The sequence below is a fragment of the Symphalangus syndactylus genome, chromosome 4 (assembly GCF_028878055.3).
Source record: "Symphalangus syndactylus isolate Jambi chromosome 4, NHGRI_mSymSyn1-v2.1_pri, whole genome shotgun sequence".
Classification (NCBI taxonomy): Eukaryota; Metazoa; Chordata; class Mammalia; order Primates; family Hylobatidae; genus Symphalangus; species Symphalangus syndactylus.
The window spans coordinates 42,742,874-42,764,257 of record NC_072426.2 but is presented as its reverse complement, the minus strand read 5'-3'; the positions used below and the strand labels follow the sequence as shown (position 1 = coordinate 42,764,257).

General features: G+C 40.3%; 1 protein-coding gene across 8 annotated transcripts in view; it reads left to right on the top strand.

Annotated features, from left to right (window-relative positions):
* RUFY2 (RUN and FYVE domain containing 2) overlaps positions 1-21,384 on the top strand; it is a 68,588-nt gene that overhangs the window by 21,567 nt on the left and 25,637 nt on the right. For 4 of the 8 annotated variants that reach the window (XM_055274493.2, XM_055274488.2, XM_055274489.1 and 1 more), the window contains exons 8-13: positions 17-86; positions 2,079-2,180; positions 2,317-2,433; positions 5,117-5,284; positions 6,979-7,076; positions 9,513-9,632. In XM_055274493.2, coding sequence (XP_055130468.1) covers positions 17-86; positions 2,079-2,180; positions 2,317-2,433; positions 5,117-5,284; positions 6,979-7,076; positions 9,513-9,632 — 675 coding nt within the window. Of the gene's footprint in view, positions 1-16; positions 87-2,078; positions 2,181-2,316; positions 2,434-5,116; positions 5,285-6,978; positions 7,077-7,821; positions 9,291-9,512; positions 9,633-21,384 lie in introns of those variants that run through there. The other 4 variants (XM_055274494.2, XM_063637180.1, XM_055274496.2 and 1 more) reach the window with 1 other exon arrangement.

The window sequence follows — 21,384 nt, the reverse complement described above, 5'->3', positions numbered from 1 at the left end:
TCTTTCTTAATTTCAGCAGCACAGTCAGCAGCCTCCATTCAAGAGTTGATTCATTAGAAAAGTCAAATACTAAGCTGATTGAAGAGGTATTGTCTAATGGATAAATGTATTTCATGGATCTAGTGTTTGTGATCCTTTTCCATTTTAAATATGAATGCGTTAAACTTACACATACGAACACACACTCATCATTGTGATGCAATACTTGTAATATAGTTGTAACTGATTATAAGTTCTAGAGAAACCATATATTCTTAGGCAAATCCTCAGTTATATGAATCTGAGATACTATATTTGAGATACTCAACTTCTAAAAATGAGCCTCAGAGATGAAACTCATACAAACTCTTCAGTAGGTAGGCTGTGATTTTCATTTTAAAATCTGGATGACCTATATTTACCTGGTGTAATCACCTGTAGTTAGAAATTCTTGTTAAGTGCAGTAAACCACCATGGCACATGTATACCTGTGTAACAAACCTGCACGTTCTGCACATGTATCCCAGAAGTTAAAGTATAATACAAAAAAAAAAAAATACACATAAAAAAAGAAATTCTTGTTAAAATGATACCGTCCCTCTCTTCCCACTGTTCCACTAGTCAGATTACTTTCCTTCACAGGCATCACTGCATGATCATGTTAACCATTTTTCCACCTTCTCATGTGTAAAACTCATCCCATGTACTCTGGTTTCTTGCGTAGTGAAAGTAGCTATCTGGCGATCCCAGAGTGCATTTGGAACAGAACCAGAAATTTATCTCGGCTCTCTTTTTTGTAGAGTTGCTTTCTAGATTTTTTTTTAATATATTAAACCACAGAATTATTGCTTACATACTTTCAGAAATATTTAGGCTTCTGTTATTTGTATTGTGAACCCTATTTTCTATGTTAATTAACATTCTCATTTCTTTTAAAATTGGCCTAATTTTTCCAAACCAAGGAACACATGATAACTTGCATGACTGCAGTTAAGAATGCATCTTTATTTTTGATGGTTGGGCTCCTGATCGGGACCATTACAGAGCTACTCACTAGTTTGTGCCTCTTCTTGACTTTAGTAGGACTGTGAAGTTCAAGTTGATCCCTGATAAAGTGTTTAGAAATATGTTAATTGCACACCAAAAAGGATAAGACTGAAAGAGATTTTAAATGGTGCTTGCTTGAGGGTAAATTACTCCCAGGATGATCCTGCTAATGTAATTTTTAATATAACCTACCTGTCGTAACTGAGATTCATCTCGAAGCTGCCTTCTGGCTTCATTGTACATTTCATCTAGCCCCTGACGAGAATGCTTATATGTTTGAAGCTCAGTTTCCACATCTACTTTGGTAACCTAGGAAGAAAACAAAATTTTTCATTCTATAGTCACTACTATTAATACAGCACAGAAATACCTACTTCATGCAAAAGTCCCTAAAAATGGTAATTTCTGACACAAGGTGGTAATTTCTGACCATCATTAGGGAATGGTCTCTGCTTTGTTTTCATGGGATCTCTCTTTCCATTCTGGTCCTCAGAGTCAAACCACTTAATCACTCATGTTTAACTCATGGTGAGACCTGTCTCTTGTTTGTCGTAGTCACTTAAGTTCCTGTTACATGTCTAGACTTCATGGGGTGTCCAACTCAGTTACCACAAATGTCTGTATACATTTTCAGTGATAGCACAACTTTCTTTCCTTATGCATGTTTTTATCTTTACACAAGTCTTTAAAGCCTTTGTTATTTAATGCATAATTCTCTATTTGTTTACTCAGACACTTTGTATTCAGGACATACTGTAAATCATACAGTAAGCATAATATGTTTATTATAAGCATAACAAATAAGCCTAATGTGTTTCAACTATAAAAGAAAATAGCAGGAATAGTTCCAAAGGAAATAAGAGTATAATTTTTAAAACTGGTAACTTGGGATAATAACGAGCATGTTTTTCTTATGAACGTTTCTGTGAATGTGACAGACCTTTTGCTAGTTGTGAGATTTTACTTTCTGATATTTATGGCCAGGCACATAACCTGTAAAGCAAGTATAAGGGTGTTTAAAATCTTTTTTCTTGCCTGTTTCATATTTTTAGTTAGCAATAGCAAAGAATAACATCATTAAACTCCAGGAAGAAAATCATCAATTACGAAGTGAAAATAAATTGATTTTAATGAAAACACAGCAGCACCTAGAGGTAAGTATAGACTGCTTTCAAGCAGACAATCTTGTGTCAGAAATTACCATTTTTAGGGACTTTTGCATGAAGTAGATATTTCTGTGCTGTATTAATAGTAGTGACTATAGAATGAAAAATTTTGTTTTCTTCCTAGGTTACCAAAGTAGATGTGGAAACTGAGCTTCAAACATATAAGCATTCTCGTCAGGGGCTAGATGAAATGTACAATGAAGCCAGAAGGCAGCTTCGAGATGAATCTCAGTTACGACAGGTAGGTTATATTAAAAATTACATTAGCAGGATCATCCTGGGAGTAATTTACCCTCAAGCAAGCACCATTTAAAATCTCTTTCAGCCTTATCCTTTTTGGTGTGGTATGTAGCAAGCTCACCCCTTAATCTTCTCAAATTTTCTAAGCTTCCACTATATCAATGTTTTGTTGTTGTTTTGAGACGGTTTCTCACTCTGTTGCCCAGGCTGGAGTGCAGTGGTGTGATCTTGGCTCACTGCAGCCTCTGCCTCCCGGGTTCAAGTGATTCTTGTACCTCAGCCTCCCAAGTAATTGGGACTACAAGGCATGTGCTGCCACGCCCAGCTAATTTTTGTATTTTTTGTAGAGATGGGGTTTCACCATGTTGGCCAGCCTGGTCTTGAACTCCTGGCCTCAAGTGATCTGCCTGCCTTGACCTCCCAAAGTGTTGGGATTACAGGCGTGAGCCATTGTGCCCGGCCTATTGTTGTTTTGAGAGAGAGTCTTGCTCTGTCACTCAGGCTGGAGTACAGTGGTGCGATCTTGGCTCACTGCAGCCTCTGCCTCCCAGGTTTAAGCAATTCTTTTTTTTTTTTTTTTTTTGAGATGGAGTCTCGCTCTGTCACCCAGGCTGGAGTGCAGTGGCGCAATCTTGGCTCACTGCAAGCTCCGCCTCCTGGGTTCATGCCATTCTCCTGCCTCAGCCTCTCCAAGTAGCTGGGACTACAGGCACCCGCCACCACGCCCGGCTAATTTTTTTGTATTTTTAGTAGAGACGGGGTTTCACCGTGGTCTCGATCTCCTGACCTCATAATCCGCCCGCCTCGGCCTCCCAAAGTGCTGGGATTACAAGCGTGAGCCACCGCGCCCGGCCAGCAATTCTTGTACCTCAGCCTCCCAAGTAGCTGGAACTACAGGCATGTGCCACCATGCCTGGCTAATTTTTGTATTTTTTATAAAGATGGGGTTTTGCCGTGTTGGCCAGGCTGGGCTCAAACTCCTGGCCGCAAGTGATCGACCTGACTTGGCCTCCCAAAGTGCTGAGATTATAGGTATAAGCCACTGTGCCTGACCTGTATCAGTGTTTTTTAAACTGTAAGTTACAGTATATGATTGTGAATGAATGGGTTGTGACCAGCATTATAGAGAATGAAATAGAACAGAACGACATATTCAAATATTAGGAAAGTCATATTTAAAATTAACTTGTTTTTTAACCTTTGAAATTGTGAAATACAATGCCAACAGAAAAATTCGAATATACAGCTTAATGAATTATAACACAAATAACCTGTGTAACCTCCACCCAGGTCAAGAAGAGAATATTGCCCATCTTTTTATCACCTTTTCTGTTTGTCTTTAATGTTAATAAATTTCTTTTCTTTTTTTTTTTTTGAGATGGAGTCTCACTCTGTCGCCCAGGCTGGAGTGCATTGGCGCCATCTCAGCTCACTGCAAGCTCTGCCTCCCAGGTTCACGCCATTCTCCTGCCTCAGCCTCCCGAGTAGCTGGGACTACAGGCGCCTGCCACCACGCCCGGCTAATTTTTTGTATTTTTAGTAGAGACGGGGTTTCACCATGTTAGCCAGGATGGTCTTGATCTCTTGACCTCATGATCTGCCCGCCTTGGCCTCCCAAAGTGCTGGGATTACCTGTGTGAGCTACCACACCAGGCCAATAAATTTCTTAAAATAAATCATAAGAAACTTTTTAATTTTTCTGATAAAAAATTCTTAAGAAATTAAACTGTGTTAGCCGGGTGCGGTGGCTCACGCCTGTAATCTGAGCACTTTGGGAGGCCGAGGCTGGTGGATCACAAGGTTGGGAGATCGAGACCATCCTGGCTAACATGGTGAAACCCTGTCTGTACTAAAAATACAAAAAAAAAAAAAAAAAATATTATCCAGTCATAGTGGCAGACCCCTGTGGTCCCACCTACTCGGGAGGCTGAGGCAGGAGAATGGCGTGAACCTGGGAGGCGGAGCTTGCAGTGGGCCAAGATGGCGCCACTGCACTCCAGCCTGGGCAACAGAGCGAGACTCCGTCTCAAAAAGAAAAAAAGAAATTAAACTGTTTTTTGAGTTACTTTGGCCTTTACATGTACAGACCACTTCATTTCCTTTTGTTTAAGGAAAATTAATATTCAATTTATGAAGCATAAAAATGATTAATTCTTGGACTGTAAAAGAGTAACAGAATATAGACAATGCTTTCATTTTAGCAAAAACTGCATTTGAAAATATTTACTTATTTTTTGAGGCAGGGTCTTACTCTTTTGCCCAGGCTGGAGTGCAGTGGTGTGATTTCGGCTCACTGCAACCTTTGCCTCCTGGGTTCAAGTGATTCTCTCCCCTCAACCTCTCTGGTAGCTGGGACTACAAGCGTGTGCCACCATGCCTGGCTAAGTTTTTGTATATTTTTGGTAGAGACGGAGTTTCACCATGTTGGTCAGGCTGGTCTCGAACTCTTGACCTCAAGTGATCCACCCACCTCGGCCTCCCAAAGTGCTGAGATTACAGGTATGAGCCACTGCGCCTGGCCCTGCATTTCAAAATATTTATTATGTTGTTATAGGGCCTGGCTGATTCCCTTTAGTGGACTTAAAAGGTGTAGTCTGCATATTGAATGGAAAATCTTTCTTAAAGTATATCTAATTTTTACATCCTGAAGTGGCATGTGAATTGAGGATATATTGAAATTGCAGGATGTAGAGAATGAGCTAGCAGTACAAGTTAGTATGAAGCATGAGATTGAACTTGCCATGAAGTTGCTGGAGAAAGATATCCATGAGAAACAAGATACTCTGATAGGCCTTCGACAACAACTAGAGGAAGTTAAAGCAATTAACATAGAGATGTATCAAAAATTGCAGGTAAGAATTTTTCTTAAATTTCATTTTATGTAAATTGAAAGTGAATATTTGTAGAAAGGTTTTGGTTTTTAAGAGATGAGCCCATTTTATTTTAACTGTGCCATATTAGTTATAAAGGCCAATGTCTTTTTTTTCTAAATGAAAGCTTAAGAAATGTAATGAAAAAGGTATCAACAAACAAAATATCACCTGTCTAAATTTTTAATGTTGAAAGGTTAAGAGTATGAAGATTAAATTTTTTGGGAAAACTCTCAATTTAAACTGCAAAACGTTTTTGTGAACTTCCTTTTCCAGTGTAGTCCTAAGAAAGATTTAATTTTGATTGAAATGCTACACTATCATAATAGTAAATTTTCTTTCTTTGTTTTTTTTTTTTTTGAGGCAGAGTCTTGCTCTGTTGCCCAGGCTGGAGTACAGTGGTGCGATCTCGATGCACTGCAACCTCTGCCCCTGAGGTTCAAGTGATTCTCCTGCCTCAGCCTCCCTAGTAGCTGGGATTACAGGCATATACCAATATGCCTGGCTAATTTTTGTGTTTTTAGTAGAGATGGGGTTTCACAATGTTGGCTAGGCTGGTTTTGAACTCCTGACCTCAGGTGATCCACCCACCTCGGCCTCCCAAAGTGCTGAGATTACAGGCATGAGCCACCATGCCAGGCCCATAATTGTAAGTTTTGTACGATGATATCGCTGTTAAGTAGATTTGTTGCCAAAACCCTTTACAATTTAATTAATTTGAAAAATGTCATATTTTACAAGAATGTATTCTGTCATCTTCCAACAATATTGAAGGTGGAGTTTTTTCTTTATTACATTTTATTTTTTAATTTTTTTTCTTTTTTTCTTTTGTTTTCTGTAGAGATGAGGTCTCACTATTTCGCCCAGGGTGGTCTCAAGCAGTCCTCCCACCTTGGCCTCCCAAAGAACTGAGATTACAGGTGTGAGCCACTGCATCCAGCCTATTCATTTTAAATGAAGACTGATAGAGGCCAGGTGCCATGGCTCATGTTGTAATCCTAGCACTTAGGGAGGCCGAGATGGGAGGATTGTTTGAGGCCAGGAATTTGAGACCAGCCTGGTGAACATAGCAAGACCCCATCTTAAAAAAAAAAAAAAGGGCCGGGTGCGGTGGCTCATGCCTGTAATCCCAGCACTTTGGGAGGCCAAGGCGGGCGGATCACAAGGTCAGGAGATTGAGACCATCCTGGCTAACACAGTGAAACCCTGTCTCTACTAAAAATACAAAAAAATTAGCCGGGCACGGTGGTGGGTGCCTGTAGTCCCAGCTACTTGGGAGGCTGAGGCAGGAGAATGGCGTGAACCCAAAGGCGGAGCTTGCAGTGAACCGAGATGGCGCCACTGCACTCCAGCCTGGTCAATAGAGTGAGACTCTGTCTCAAAAAAAAAAAAAAAAAAAAGACTAATAGCACTGCTTTATATCACACAATTATTTTAATGTATAAAGTAACTATTCATTTCAAAGTAACAGTCCCATAGCAAAATGGTGTAAGAAACTTATAAATATTCAGGTTAACTGATCAAAACTCTACTTTGGTGGCTGAGAGGTGGGATAGCTTGAGCCCAGAAGTTCAAACCCAACCTGGGCTGCATAGTGATACCCTGTCTATTAAAAACACACACACACACACACACACAAAAATCAAAACCACCGTAGCTTTTGTTTTTATAAATAGGGTTCTGAAGATGGCTTGAAAGAAAAAAATGAAATAATTGCCCGACTAGAAGAAAAAACCAATAAAATTACTGCAGCCATGAGGCAGCTGGAACAAAGGTACAGCATTTCCAGTCTTAGTTTCTTTTTTTCTTTTCTTCTTCCCTTTTTCTTTATTCAGTTCCTACACCTGCCACAAAAACCATTAGGAAGACATAGATTAGGACATGTTTTTTGTTTAAGCCCAGCAGGATTTTGCGTTTTTGCTTTGGTTGTTGCATGGAATCAAGTTGCTTTATATTACGCTGATTCATTTGAAGTTGTCATATTGTAGATTTTTCTTAGAGGCCTAATATCAGCAGTTTCATGTCGTTCAATTACATAAAACAAATACACAAAAACGTCAAAAAAATAAAAAATGAACAGAGTGAGATTATCCCTGATTGATTTCCATGCATATTAATTGTCATATTCTTTGCCATTCACCATCTGTTTATCTGAAATCAAGCATTCCGAATTGGTGGTTTAGTTTTGTTTCTTTGAGCTAGGACCCTCAACCCAGCCAAAGATATAATTTTGTTTAAACTGAATTGTTTTATATTGGCATTTTTCACTTTTATTGTTGGAAAATGTAATGTATTTCCATTGCTCTGTCATGTTGGTGTCAACATATGTCTTTTATCATTGCTTTCTTTGAATCTACTTATGAAAAACATAACTATTAATGCTTTATTGACATGAATATTCTTTTATTGACATCCTCTTTCTTCTTTTTTCTTTTTTGTTTTCTTTATCCCCATTTTTACATTTTGGACATCTTTATTACCTTTTTCTGTCTTTGATTTCTTTCCATTCCATTATGAAGTGACAACGATTTGTTAACTCAAACTAGGACAATTGCAATGTCATTGGTGAAATGTGCCAGCAGTGACACGCAGGACCAGTACAAGCTGGTCAAAGATATATCTTTCTGAAGACCACTTGTATTTAAACAGACTAAATGAAAAGAGAATCAACAATTTTATAATATATTAAATAGAAAGGAATCTATGCTATTAAATATTCTAAAAGGGTGTTAGGAACCCTGTACATTTCTTAGTCAGCTGCTGTGGTAATACACTGCCATCAAGCAGAGTGGGTGCACTTGGATTTCCAGACATACATTCCTCAAACCTTGTGCACAAAGAGTGATTTGAGTATCGACCCTTTGGAGGTCAGGATTTTCAAATGCAGTTTTATCTTTTTAGCTACTTTTTGATGAAAAATATGAAGATTGTTTAAAAATAACTTAACCTTCAGTTTTATACTGTGTTGGCACAGATTTTTTTTTCTCATTGGCCCACTCTTTGCCCAATGACTCCCTTACAGATTTTTAAATATGCTTTAAAATAATTTATAACCCAGACTGGCCAACATCCTGTGCTTCAGCTTCTCAGTTTTCCGCTTCTCCCTTGCCCTCTTCTGTGATAGCACAACTTCAAGGCCTACCTCACTCTGACTTTTATTTTCCTTTTTGTAACCTCAGAGAAAAGCCTGGGTCCAACTCCAGCACCTGAATATTTTAATTTAAACTTGGATTTGGAAATAACTTAAATGTTACTCTCCTTTCCTTGGAAGCAGCATTTATACCCCTGAAATATGTGAGGGTTGCTCCATTGGTATGGTTTTAAGAAAGGAAGAGGAAGAGTTTTTTAGTCAGTTGAACCGAAATTTCTCTTGTGATTTCCTGCAAGGAGTTAATATCCTTTGAATCTTGGTAAATATTTTCTTATAAAAATATTGAAGTTAAATATAAGAAATCCTAGATGGCCAGAGAAGGCAGGGAGTGGAGCTAAGCACAGGAAAATGCAACGACTTACAAATAAAAACAGGAAAGATGAAAATCACAATGTTTTAGCTAATTTTTAATATTAAATGGTGAGGAACAAAAATGATCGCTAGCAAATGACACCAACTGGCACCAAATTCTTTTTGAATCTTAAACATATATGCACACGTGCACACACACACATACATAGAGCTTCGGCATAATTTAGTAAATGCATAAAGATGCCGTAAGAAGGACTTGGCTATCATTTGGAGTAATTGCAGGTCTTTGCTCTTGGCCTTGTAGCACACTTGATTCCTGGCATACACATCCTAGCATAACATATAACAGTGTGGCTTCTTCACCTAGTGTAGGCATAAATCCTTTGCTTTTCATGCTTTTGTAAAAAGGTAGTAACATACCTATTATGCTTTGAAATTTGATTCATTATGCTCTGCATAAGTGGTAAAGGCTGTATTGCTTTGCACTGTTAATTATGAACAAGAAATAAAACAAATTTGAAGATAGTATTCTGGGCATACTACATGTTATATAGAAAAAAAAAATCACAAAACAACTTCTAGACATTGTGTGGCTCTTTCACGTTTGAGTTTGTGAGTTTTCCCCCAAACTTTGTTTTCATTTAGAAATGTTTCTATTTCCCCATTTTTCTTTTATTTGTCTTCTTCACCCTTTTACACCCTAGTTCTAGCCTCAGTTTTACCCAAAGTTGATTTGAATTACACCAGATTGCAGCAAGCAGAGAAGGCGCAAATGGAAGCTGAAGATGAGGACGAGAAATATCTACAAGAATGTCTCAGTAAATCTGATAGTCTGCAGAAACAAATCTCCCAAAAAGAGAAACAGCTGTGAGTATTTCACTCTTAGAAACAAATACTTGTGTTAACATAACCCCCTCATTTTTTTGCACATAATGATAGAATACCAACATTTTTATTTATCTAATGATGCCAGCTAGCTTTTAGTGTTTACTTTAAAAAACAAAAAAAATTAGAAAATATAATTGTAATAATACTTACGTGTTTACTCCCTTTATGATTTACAGAGTACTTTCAACTCTGCTGTCTTCTTGCTCTAGGAGAGTTTTATTCATTCTTCTGTTGTTTAACATTAATCTGATGGTCATTATGTTTCTAGGTGCTGAGTATAATAGGCTTTTGTAACTACAAGAAACTTGTTAAGGACATGCTGTTTTCTGAGAATATACATTATATATATATATATATACACACACATTTTTTGAGATGGAGTTTCACTCTTGTTGCCCAGGCTGGAGTGTAATGGCATGTGACCTCAGCTCACTGCAACTTCTGCCTCCTGGGTTCAAGTGATTCCCTGCCTCAGCCCCCCAAGTAGCTGTGATTACAGGTGCCTGCCGCCACGCCTGGCTAATTTCTTGCATTTTTAGTAGAGACGGGGTTTCACCATGTTGGCCAGGCTGGTCTTGAACTACTGACCTCAGGTGATCCACCCACCTCGGCCTCCCAAAGTGCTGGGATTACAGGCATGAGCCACTGCACCCAGCTGAGAACATTTTTTTTAAATCAACTTTTTCTTTTTTTTCTTCGAGATGGAGTCTCACTCTGTCGCCCAGGCTGGAGTGCAATGGCACGACCTTGGTGGCTCACTGCAACCTCTGCCTCCTGGGTTCAAGCAATTCTCCTGTCTCAGCCTCCTGAGTAGCTGGGACTACAGGCTTGTGCCACCACACCTGGCTAAGTTTTTGTATTTTTTAGTAGAGACAAAGTTTCATGACGTTGGCCAGGCTAGTCTAATACTCCTGACCTCAGGTGATTTGCCTGCCTTGGCCTCCCAGAGTGCTAGGATTACAGGCGTGAGCCACTGTGCCTGGCGAACTTTGTTTTTAAATTGTCTCTGATTTTTTTTTTTTTTTTGAGATGGAGTCTTGCTCTATCGCCCGGGCTGGAGTGAAGTGGTGTGATCTCAGCTCACTGCAAGCTCCGCCTCCCGGGTTCACGCCATTCTCCTGCCTCAGCCTCCTGAGTAGCTGGGACTACAGGTGCCCGCCACCACACCCAACTAATTTTTTTTTGTATTTTTAGTAGAGACGGGGTTTCACTGCGTTACCCAGGATGGTCTTGATCTCCTGACCTCGTGATCCACCCTCCTTGGCCTCCCAAAGTGTTGGGATTACAGGTGTGAGCCACCACACCTGGTTAATTGTCCCTAATTTTTTTTAACTTTTATTTCAGGTTTGGGGGTACATGTGAAGGCTTGTTACTAGGTAAACACATGTCATGGGGGTTTGTTGTGTATATTATTTTATCACCCAGGTATTAAGCCCAGTACCTAATAGTTATCTTTTCTCCTCCTTTCCCTCCCCTCATCCTCCCCCCATCCTCCCCCCTCAAATAGACCCCTGTATCTGGGGTTCCTTCTCTGTGTTCGTAAGTTCTTATCATTTAGCTCCCGAACATTTTTTTTAAATTGTGGAAATGGCGTCTTGCTGTGTTGTTCAGACTGATCTCTAACTCCTGGCCTCAAGTGATTCTCCCGTCTCAACTCTCAAAGTGTTGGGATTACAGAAGTGAGCCACCATGCCCAGCTTCTGAGAACATCTTTGTTAGAACTTTATATGATCTATATGTCACCAACCAGGAAGGATGTTAGTAATATGTCATTGTGCTGAAAAAAAGCAAGTTGCAGACAGTATGCCAAATATGATTTTAATTTTAAAAATAAAATTAAAACCGTGCATGCCTATATATTTATACATAGACAGAAAAGATTTTAAAGAATACAGATTCTGGGGAGTGGTTATTTCAGGTGAATGCTGGCAGGTTGAGGTTGACAGGGGCATTTTAGTTTTATTTTATAAACATCAGTATTTTTCCCCCAGTTAATATGCACCAGTTCTGTTATTAAAAGAAAACAACAATAAGAACAACCAACCAAAGAAAAAAAGAAAGCAACAATGGAGAATAGTTATATATTATATTAACAGATAATTAAAACAAGACCACATGCCATGTATGATGTATAAGTTGCTAAGCTGCTTTATACCTATTGAAGTGTTAAGTTCTTCTCTATCCTTGGTGATTTTCTGTCTAGTAGTTTTTAATTATTGAGGGAGGATTTGTTGAAATATCCAACTGTAATTGTGGATTGGTAAATATATTTTTTCTTTTTTTTTTTTTGAGACGGAGTCTCGCTCTGTCGCCCAGGTTGGAGTGCAGTGTCACGATCTCAACTCACTGCAAGCTCCGCCTCCCGGGTTCATGCCATTCTCCTGCCTCAGCCTCCCAAGTAGCTGGGACTACAGGCGCCTGCCACCACTCCCGGCTAATTTTTTGTATTTTTAGTAGAGATGGGGTTTCACCATGTTAGCCAGGATGGTCTCGATCTCCTGACCTTGTGATCCGCCCGCCTCAGCCTCCCAAAGTGCTGGGATTACAGGCGTGAGCCACTGTGCCCAGCGTTGGTAAATATATTTTTTCAATTCTGTTTTTGCTTATTGTATTCTAAAGCTCTGTTATTTGGTGCCTACGTATTCAGGACTGTTAATATGTCTTCTTGGTAGATTGACCCTTTTGTCATTATATGATGTACTTCTTTGTCTTTGCTAATTTTTTTTTTTTTGCTCTGAAGTTAATTTTTCTATTAATATAGTTACTCTTGCTTTCTGTTGATTAATGTTTATATTTTTCCATTTTTTTACTTTCAGTCTTCCTTTATAATGTTTGAAGTTTCTTTTTTTTCTTTTGGAGAGACAGGGTCTTGCTATGCTGCCCAGGCTAGTTTTGCACTCCTAGCCTCAAGCGATCCTCCCACCTTTGCCTCCCAAAGTGTTGGGATTACAGGTGTGAGCCACCATCCCTGGCTTGAAGTTTCTTTTCCTTTTTTTTTTTTTGAGACAGGGTCTCACTCTGTTGCCCAGCCTGGAGTGCAGTGGCATGATCATAGCTCACTGCAGCCTTGATCTCCTAGGCTCAAGCAATCCTCCCACCTCAGCTTGCAGAGTAGCTGGGACCTTAGGCATTGTGCCACCATACCCAGCTAATTTATTTTTGTTTTTATTTTTTTAGTAGAGACAAGGTCTTGGTATGTTGCCCATGCTGATCTTGAACTCCTGAGGTCAAGTGATCCTCCCACCTTGGCCTCCCAAATTATAGGCATGAGCCACTGCTCCCAGCCTGAAGTTTCTTATAGAGAGCATATAGTTCATGTTTTGTTGTTGCTGTTATTTGTTTTTTAGAGACAGGGTTTTGCTTTGTTGCCCAGGTTGGAGTATAGTGGTGCCATTATAGCTCATTGCAGCCTCTAATTCCTGGACTCAAGAGATCTTCCTGCCTCAGCCTCCTGAGTAGCTAGGATTACAGGCATATGCCACTGCAGCTGGCTAATAAAACAATTTTTTTTTAAGAGATGGAGATCTTGCTATGTATCCTAAGCTGGTCTGGAACTCCTGGCCTCAAATGATCCCTCTGCCTCAGCCTCCTAAAGCATTTGGATTATAGGCATGAGCCATCATGCTTGGCCTGCTTCATGCTTTTAAAATCAATTCTTCCAACTCTGTCTTTTCATAGTATATTTAGTCCATGTATATTTATTGTAATTATTGATATAGTAGAGCTTAAGTCTGCCATTTTATTGTTTAATTTGTTTTTCCTGTTTGTTGTTCCTCTATTTAATTTTTCTTGCCTTCCCATAAGTTACATGAACATTATTTAGAATTCCATTTTGATTTATCTGTAGCAATTTTGAATACATCTCTTGGTATAGATTTTTGGTGTTTGCTGTGGACATTATATTACACATATGCTATTTTTCCACAGTCTGTAGGCATTAACGTTTTACCACTTTGGATGAAGTGTGAAAACCTTACCTCTATTTAAGTATTCATACCTTCTCCCCTCTTTAATATAATTTGCTTAATTATCTCTTTTATATAGAGAATCATGTTAGACAATGTTGTAATATGTGCAACCATAAACAGAATCTAATGTTTAAATTTAATCTAATTTAGAAAACGTCATTATTCTTTTTTATTCCTAAAGCTCCAAGTTTTTTTGTGTGTGTCTGAACTTTCTTTAAACATTCTTTTTTTTTGATACAGGGTCTTGCTGTGTCACCCAGGCTGGAGTGCAGTGGTGTAATCACAGCTCACTGCAGCCTTGATTTCCTGGGCTTAGTAATCCTCCCATCTCAGGCTCCTGAGTAGCTGAGACTACAGGTGCATGTCACCATACCTGGCTAATTTTTGTATTTATTTATTTATTTTTGGTAGACACGGGGTTTCTCCATGTTGCCCAGAATAATCTCGAACTCCTGGGCTCAAGCAATCTGGCCACCTTGGCCTCCCAAAGTGCTGGGATTACAGCCATGAGCCACCGTGCCTGGCCTCTTTTTTTTTTTTTTTTTTTAAGAGAGAGGGGTCTCACTCTGTCACTGAGGCTGGAATACAGTAGTGTGATCATGGCTCACTGCAACCTCAAGCTCCTGGGCTCAAGCAATGCTCTTGCCTTTACCTCCCAAGTAGCTGGGACTATAGGCATGTGCCACCATGCCAGCTAATTAAAAAACTTATTTTATTTTTTTATTTTATTTTAATTTTAATTTTATTTTATTTTATTTTTTTGAGATAGGGACTTGTTCCTCTGTTGCCCAGGCTGGGGTGTAGTGGCGTGATCATAACTCATTGCAGCTTTGAACTCATGGGTGCAAGGGATCCTCTCACCTCAGCATCCTGAGTAGGTAGGATGATAGTAGCATACCACCACACCTGGCTAATTTTTATAGGGACAGGATCTTGCTATGTTGCCCAGGGTGGTCTTGAACTCCTGGCCTTAAGCAGTTCCCCTGCCATGATCTTCCAAAGTGTTAGGATTACACGTGTGAGCCACTGCACCTGGCCTTAAATTTTTTTTTAGAGATGAGGTCTTATTATGTTGCTCAGGCTAGTCTTGAATGCCTGGCCTTAAATAAACCTACTCAGAAGGTGGGATTACAGGTGTAAGCCACCATGCCCAGCTCTTTAGCCGTTCTTTTAGGGTCGGTCTGTTAGCAATAAATTCTATTTTACCCTCATTTCTGAAAGATATTTTCACTGGGTATAGAATTCTGGGTTGGCAGTTCTTTTAGCACTGGAGACATCTTATGCCACTTTCTCTTGGCCTTTATGGTTTTCTGATTAAAAATACACTGTCATTTGAATTGTTGTTTCTCTTTAGGTGTTAATGTCATTTCTGTCTTACTGCTTTCAAAAGAAATTTTTTTGGGGATTTAACCTATTTGGGATTTGGTCAGCTTGTTATATCTGTAGGTTTATGTCTTTGTCAAATTTGGGAAATTTTCAGCCATTACTTTTTCAGAGATTTTTTTTTTTAGTGTCAGTTGCTTTCTTCTCCCCTTCAGATACTCTGATACCATGAATGTTAGGTCTTTTTTTTTTTTTTTTTTGAGGCAGAGTCTCACTCTGTCGCCAGGCTGGAGTGCAGTGGCGTGATCTCGGCTCTCTGCAACCTCTGCCTCCTGGATTCAAGCGATTCTTCTGCCTCAGTCTCCTGGGTAGCTAGGACTACAGACGCCATCATGCCCAGCTAATTTTTTTCTGTTTTTTTTTTTTTTTTTTTTTTTCAGACGGAGTCTCAGCCTGTCGCCCAGGTTGGAGTGCAGTGGTGTGATCTTGGCTCACTGTAACCTCTGCCGCCTGGATTCAAGCGATTCTCCTGCCTCAGCCTCCTGAGTAGCTGGGATTACAGGCGTCTACCACCATGCGTGGCTAATTTTTTTGTATTTTTAGTAGATACAGGGTTTCGCCATCTTAGCCAGGTTGGTCTTGAACTCCTGACCTTGTGATCCACCCGCCTCGGCCTCCCAAAGTGATGGGATTACAGGTGTGAGCCACCACTCCTGGCCTTTTTTTTTTTTTTGAGACAGCCTCTCTGTGTCACCCAGGCTGGAGTGCAGTGGCGCGATCTCGGCTCACTGCAAGCTCCGCCTCCTGGGTTCACGCCATTCTCCTGCCTCAGCCTCCGGAGTAGCTGGGACTACAGGTGCCCGTCACCACACCCGGCTAATTTTTTGTGTTTTTAGTAGAGGCAGGGTTTCACCATGTTAGCCAGGATGGTCTCGATCTCTTGACCTTGTGACCCGCCAACCTTGGTTTCCCAAAGTGCTGGGATTACAGGCGTGAGCCACTGAGCCTGGCCGATCTTTTTTTTTTTTTTAATAGTCCCACAGGTTCCTGTTCAGATTGGATAATTTCTGTTGTTATATTTTCAAATTCATTCATTCTTCCCTCACCATCTTCATTCTTCTCTTGAGCTCTTTCAGCAAGATTATTGTATTTTTCAGTCCTAAGATTTTTATTTGATCTATTTTCTTTTGTTGTTTGTTTTGTTTGTGTTTTGTTTTGAGATAGGGTCTTGCTGTTGGCCAGGCTGTAGGGCAGTGGCATGTGCCCTACATGGCTCACTGTGAACTTGAACTTCTGGACTCAAGTGATCCTTCTGCTCAAGCTTCCTGAGTAGCTAGCACTACAGGCATACACCACTATGCTTGGCTAATTTATTTTTATTTCAGCAAGATTCTGTCTCAAAAAGAAAAAAGAAATGCCTTGTTACTGCTGCATGGGGATTCAAGTCCCAGGTTACTCTTCCATTGTTACCAGTGGGGTTGCTTCAGAGACACTTTTTCTTTTTTCTTTGTTTTTTTCCCTTAGATCCAGGGATAGACTGGATTAGTTTACTTTCTGTTTTTTTGAGACAGAGTTTTTGCTCTATTGCCCAGGCTGGAGTGCAGTGGTGCAATCTTGGCTCACCGCAACCTCTGCCTCCCGGGTTCTAGCGATTCTTGTGCCTCAGCCTCTTTAGTAGCTGGGATTACAGGCACGTACCACCATGCCCAGCTAATTTTTTGTATTTTTTGTAGAGATGAGGTTTTGCCATGTTGGTCAGGCTGGTCTCGAGCTCCTGACCTCACGTGACCCACCTGCCTTGGCCTCCCGAAGTGCTGGGATTACAGACACGAGCCCCCGTGCCTGGCCTAGATTAGTTTACTTTCTATTAATATAACTGAATACCTGAGACTGGGTAATTTAAAAAGAAAGCAGGTTTATTTCTTACAGTTCTGGAATTTGGGAAGTTCAAGATTGAGCAGCTACATTTGGTCATCTTCTGGTGAGGGCTTTGTGCTGCATCATAACATGGCAGAAGACATCACAGGGCAAGAGGGGTGTACTGAGAGTCAAACTGGCTTTTATTTTTTATTTTTATTTATTATTTTTCTTATAGAGACATGATCTCTCTATGTTGCCCAGGCTGGTCTTGAACTCCTAGACTCAAGTGATCCTCCTACCTTGGCCTCCCAAAGTGCTTGGATTACAGGTGTTAGCCACCATTCCTGGCCTACCAAACTGGCTTTTGTAACAGACCCATTCTTGTGATAACCCGTTAGTCCATTAACCTGTTAATTCATTCATGAAGGCAGAGACCTCATGAGCCAATTACCTCTTAAAGGCCTCGCCTGGTTTTTTTTGTTTTTTGTTTTTTTTTTTTTTTGAGACAAGGTCTGGCTCTGTTGCCCAGGCTGGAGTGCAGTGGTATAATCTCAGCTTACTGCAGCCTTGACCTCCCCAGTTCAGGCAATCCTCCTGCCTCAGCCTCCCTAGTAGCTGGGACTATAGGCACACACCACCACACCTGGCTAAATTTTGTATTTTTTGTAAAGATGAGGTTTCACCATGTTGACCAGGCTGGTCTCAAACTCCTGACCTCAAGTGATCTGCTTGCCTTAGCCTCCCAGAGTGCTGGGATTACAGGCATCAGCCACTGTGCCGGCAAGGCCATACTTCTTAATACTGTTAAATTGGGAATTAAGTTTCAATGTGAGTTTTGAAGAGGACAAACATTCAAACCATAACAGATGCCTTATTACTGCTGGGGGTTAGGAAGGTTCAGGCTCCCACTTGGCATTTTCTGATACTACCACAGCAGGGTGCAAGAAGGTTACCTCATGATTGCCAGGCAAGAGAAGAAATCCAGGCTCCTCACTCAGCCTTTGCTGACTGAGGTTTGTTGCGGGGGCATGGGTTTTTTCTCGGGTGTTTTGCTGGAATAGGGCATTTATTGTCCAAAGTTTCCTGTCTTGCTAGGCTATTTCCTGGCCCTTTGGCCCGGGAACAGCTCTTCTTGGGGCTTTTTTTGTCTATGCCCATTAGTATTTAATGGGTTGAGGGCTTCATCAACACCCAATCTGAGCTATATATAAGATAAAAAGAAACCTGAGGTAACTCATCACCATGTTGTTCTTGGGTTCCTGGAGTTCCTAGCTGACCAAACTTCTTCTCTTTACTTTCTGGAGTCTTCTTTTGTTGTTGTTGTTGTTGTTTTGAGATGGAGTTTTGCTCTTGTTGCCCAGGCTGGAATGCAATGGCGTGATCTCGGCTCACTGCAACCTCCGCCTCCCGGGTTCAAGTGATTCTCCTGTCTCAGCCTCCCAAGTAGCTGGGATTACAAGCATGTGCCACCACTCTTGGCTAATTTTGTATTTTTAGTAGAGACAGGGTTTCTCCATGTTGGTCAGGCTGGTCTTGAACTCCCGACCTCAGGTGATCCGCCTGTCTCGGCCTCCCAAAGTGCTGGGATTACAGGTGTGAGCCACCGTGCCTGGACTTGGAGTCTTCTTATGTATGTTTTACATATAATGTCCGGAGTTTTTAACTGTACTTAGTTGGAGGGATAGGGAATAATGTGCTTACTTCATCTTGTCCAGAACCAGAATTCTGTACTCCATTTAATATATAATATAATATAATATATAATATAAAATATAATATATAATATAAAATATAAGGCCGGGCGTGGTGGCTCACGCTTGTAATCCCAGCACTTTGGGAGGCCGAGGCGGGCGGATCACGAGGTCAGGAGATCGAGACCACGGTGAAACCCCGTCTCTACTAAAAATACAAAAAATTAGCCGGGCGTGGTGGCGGGCGCCTGTGGTCCCAGCTACTCGGAGAGGCTGAGGCAGGAGAATGGCGTGAACCTGGGAGGTGGAGCTTGCAGTGAGCCGAGATTGCGCCACTGCACTCCAGCCTGGGCGACAGAGCGAGACTCCATCTCAAAGAAAAAAAAAAAAAATATATATATATATATATATATATATAAAAAATATAAAATAAAATATAATATATAATATAATATAATATAAAATAAAATATATATAATATTATATATAATATATACAATATAATATAATATATATAATATTATATATAATATATAATATAATATTATATTATATATAATATATAAAATATATATATTATATATAATATAAAATAATGTATATAATATATAACATAATATATAATATATAATATATAACATAATATATAATATATAATATATAATATATAATATATAATATATAATATAATATATAATATAATATATATAATATTATATATAATAAATATATTTGAGTAATTTGAGAAATTAATATTTCTCAAATATAATAATTTGAGTAATTTGAGGAATTAATATGTAGAATTCCCTGGCTTTAGGTCAGGAAGTATTACTGTGGTGAAAAAGCTACAGGCTGGGTCTGGTGGCTCACGCCTATAGTCCTAGCACTTTTGGGAGGCTGAGGCAGACGGATCATGAAGTCAGGAGTTCGAGACCAGCCTGACCAACATGGTGAAACCCCGTCTCTACTAAAAATTAAAAAAAATTAGCCAGGCGTGGTGGCAGGCACCTGTAATCCCAGCTACTCAGAAGGCTGAAGCAGGAGAATTACTTGAACCTGGGAGGCGGAGGTTGCAGTGTGCTGAGGTCATGCCACTGCACTCCAGCCTGGGTGACAGAGCGAGACTCTGTATCAAAAAAGAAAAGAAAGAAAACCCATATTATTTCTACACTGTGAAAACTGTGAAATTGAAATCCACTTCCAAAGCCAAAAACAGGGCCAGGCGTGGTAGCACATGGTTGTAATCCCAGCACTTTGGGAGGCTAAGGCGAGAGGATTGCTTGACGCCAGGAGTTTAAGACCAGCCTGGGCAACATAGTGAGACCCTGACTCTACAAAAAGAAAGAAAGAAAAAATTAGCTGGGTGTTGTGGCACACACCTGTGGCCCCAGCTGCCCGGCAAGATGAAGCAAAAGGATTGCTTGAGCCCAGGAGTTCAAGATTGCTGTGAGCTGTGATTGTGCCACTAAAATTCAGCCTGCTGGGTGACAGAGTGAGTTCCTGTCTCTAAAAACAGAACAAAACAAAAACCTCAAAACATTCAGAAAAAAAAAATTCCTCTTAATTTTAAGTTACAAGGAGCATTTAAGTCGTCAGATTTATTAATGGTGCCCTGGGTTTGTTGTATAAGACTCTGTGCCTTGCCAAATGAAACACATGAAGAACACGACTGGGATACTTTGCCGATCAGTAGAATACAGTCTTGAAACTCTGGTACTCTGTTACTGAATTACCTTTCTAGTGTTTGACAAAAGCATAGGTAAGACAAATCGGATATTCTGCAGTAATGCAACTTACTCTGTAGTGATACCACTATTTTTTTTTTCGTCACCCAGGCTGGAGTGCAGTGGCACGATCTCAGCTCACTGCAACCTCTGCCTCCTGGGTTGAAGCAATTCTCATGCCTCAACCTCCCGAGTAGATGAAATTACAGGCACCTGCCGTCACGCCCAGATAATTTTTGTGTTTTTAGTAGAGACAGGGTTTCACCATGTTGGCCAGGCTGGTCTCGAATTCCTGACCTTGTGATCTGCCCACCTCGGCCTCCCAAAGTGCTGGGATTACAGGCATGAATCATATATATTTTAGAGTCTCACTCTGTTGCCCAGGCTGGAGTGCAGTGGTGCGATTTTAGCTCACTGCAACCTCTGCCTCCAAGGTTCAAGCAATTCTCATGCCTCAGCCTCCTGAATAGCTGGGATTAAATGTGTGTGCCACCACGTCTGGCTAATTTTTGTGTTTTTAGTAGAGACAGGGTTTCACCATGTTGGCCAGGCTATTCTCGAACTCCTGACCTCAAGTGATCCACCTGCCTCGGCCTCTCAAAGTGCTGGAGTTATAGGCATAAGCCACTGCGCCCAGCCTGAAAATTTTTTCTAAGTTTATTGTTTATTTTAAAATTTAGATTATAGTGATTTTTATTTAGACATTTTAATTCTTTATATACTTACATCTTCCTTTTTCTTTCTCTCTCTCTTTCTTTCTTTTTTTTTTTTTTTTTTTTTTGAGACGGAGTCTTGCTCCGTCACCCAGGCTGGAGTGCAGTGGTGAGATCTTGGCTTACTGCAACCTCTGCCTTCCGGGTCCAAGCAATTCTCCTGCCTCAGCCTTCCAAGTAGTAGCTGGAATTATAGGCGGGCACCAGCACATCCGGCTAATTTTTGTATTTTTAGTAGAGATGGGGTTTCACCATGTTGGGCAGGCTGGTCTTGAACTCTTGGCCTCGAGATCTGCCTGCTTTGGCCTCCCAAAGTTTTGGGATTACAGGCGTGAGCCACCATGCTTAGTACATCTTCCCTTTTTCCTTTTATGGTTTTTGCCTTTAGTATTCAACATGTATTCTGACAATATATTTATATAACTTAAAAACAAAATTTTTCTTTGCTTTTT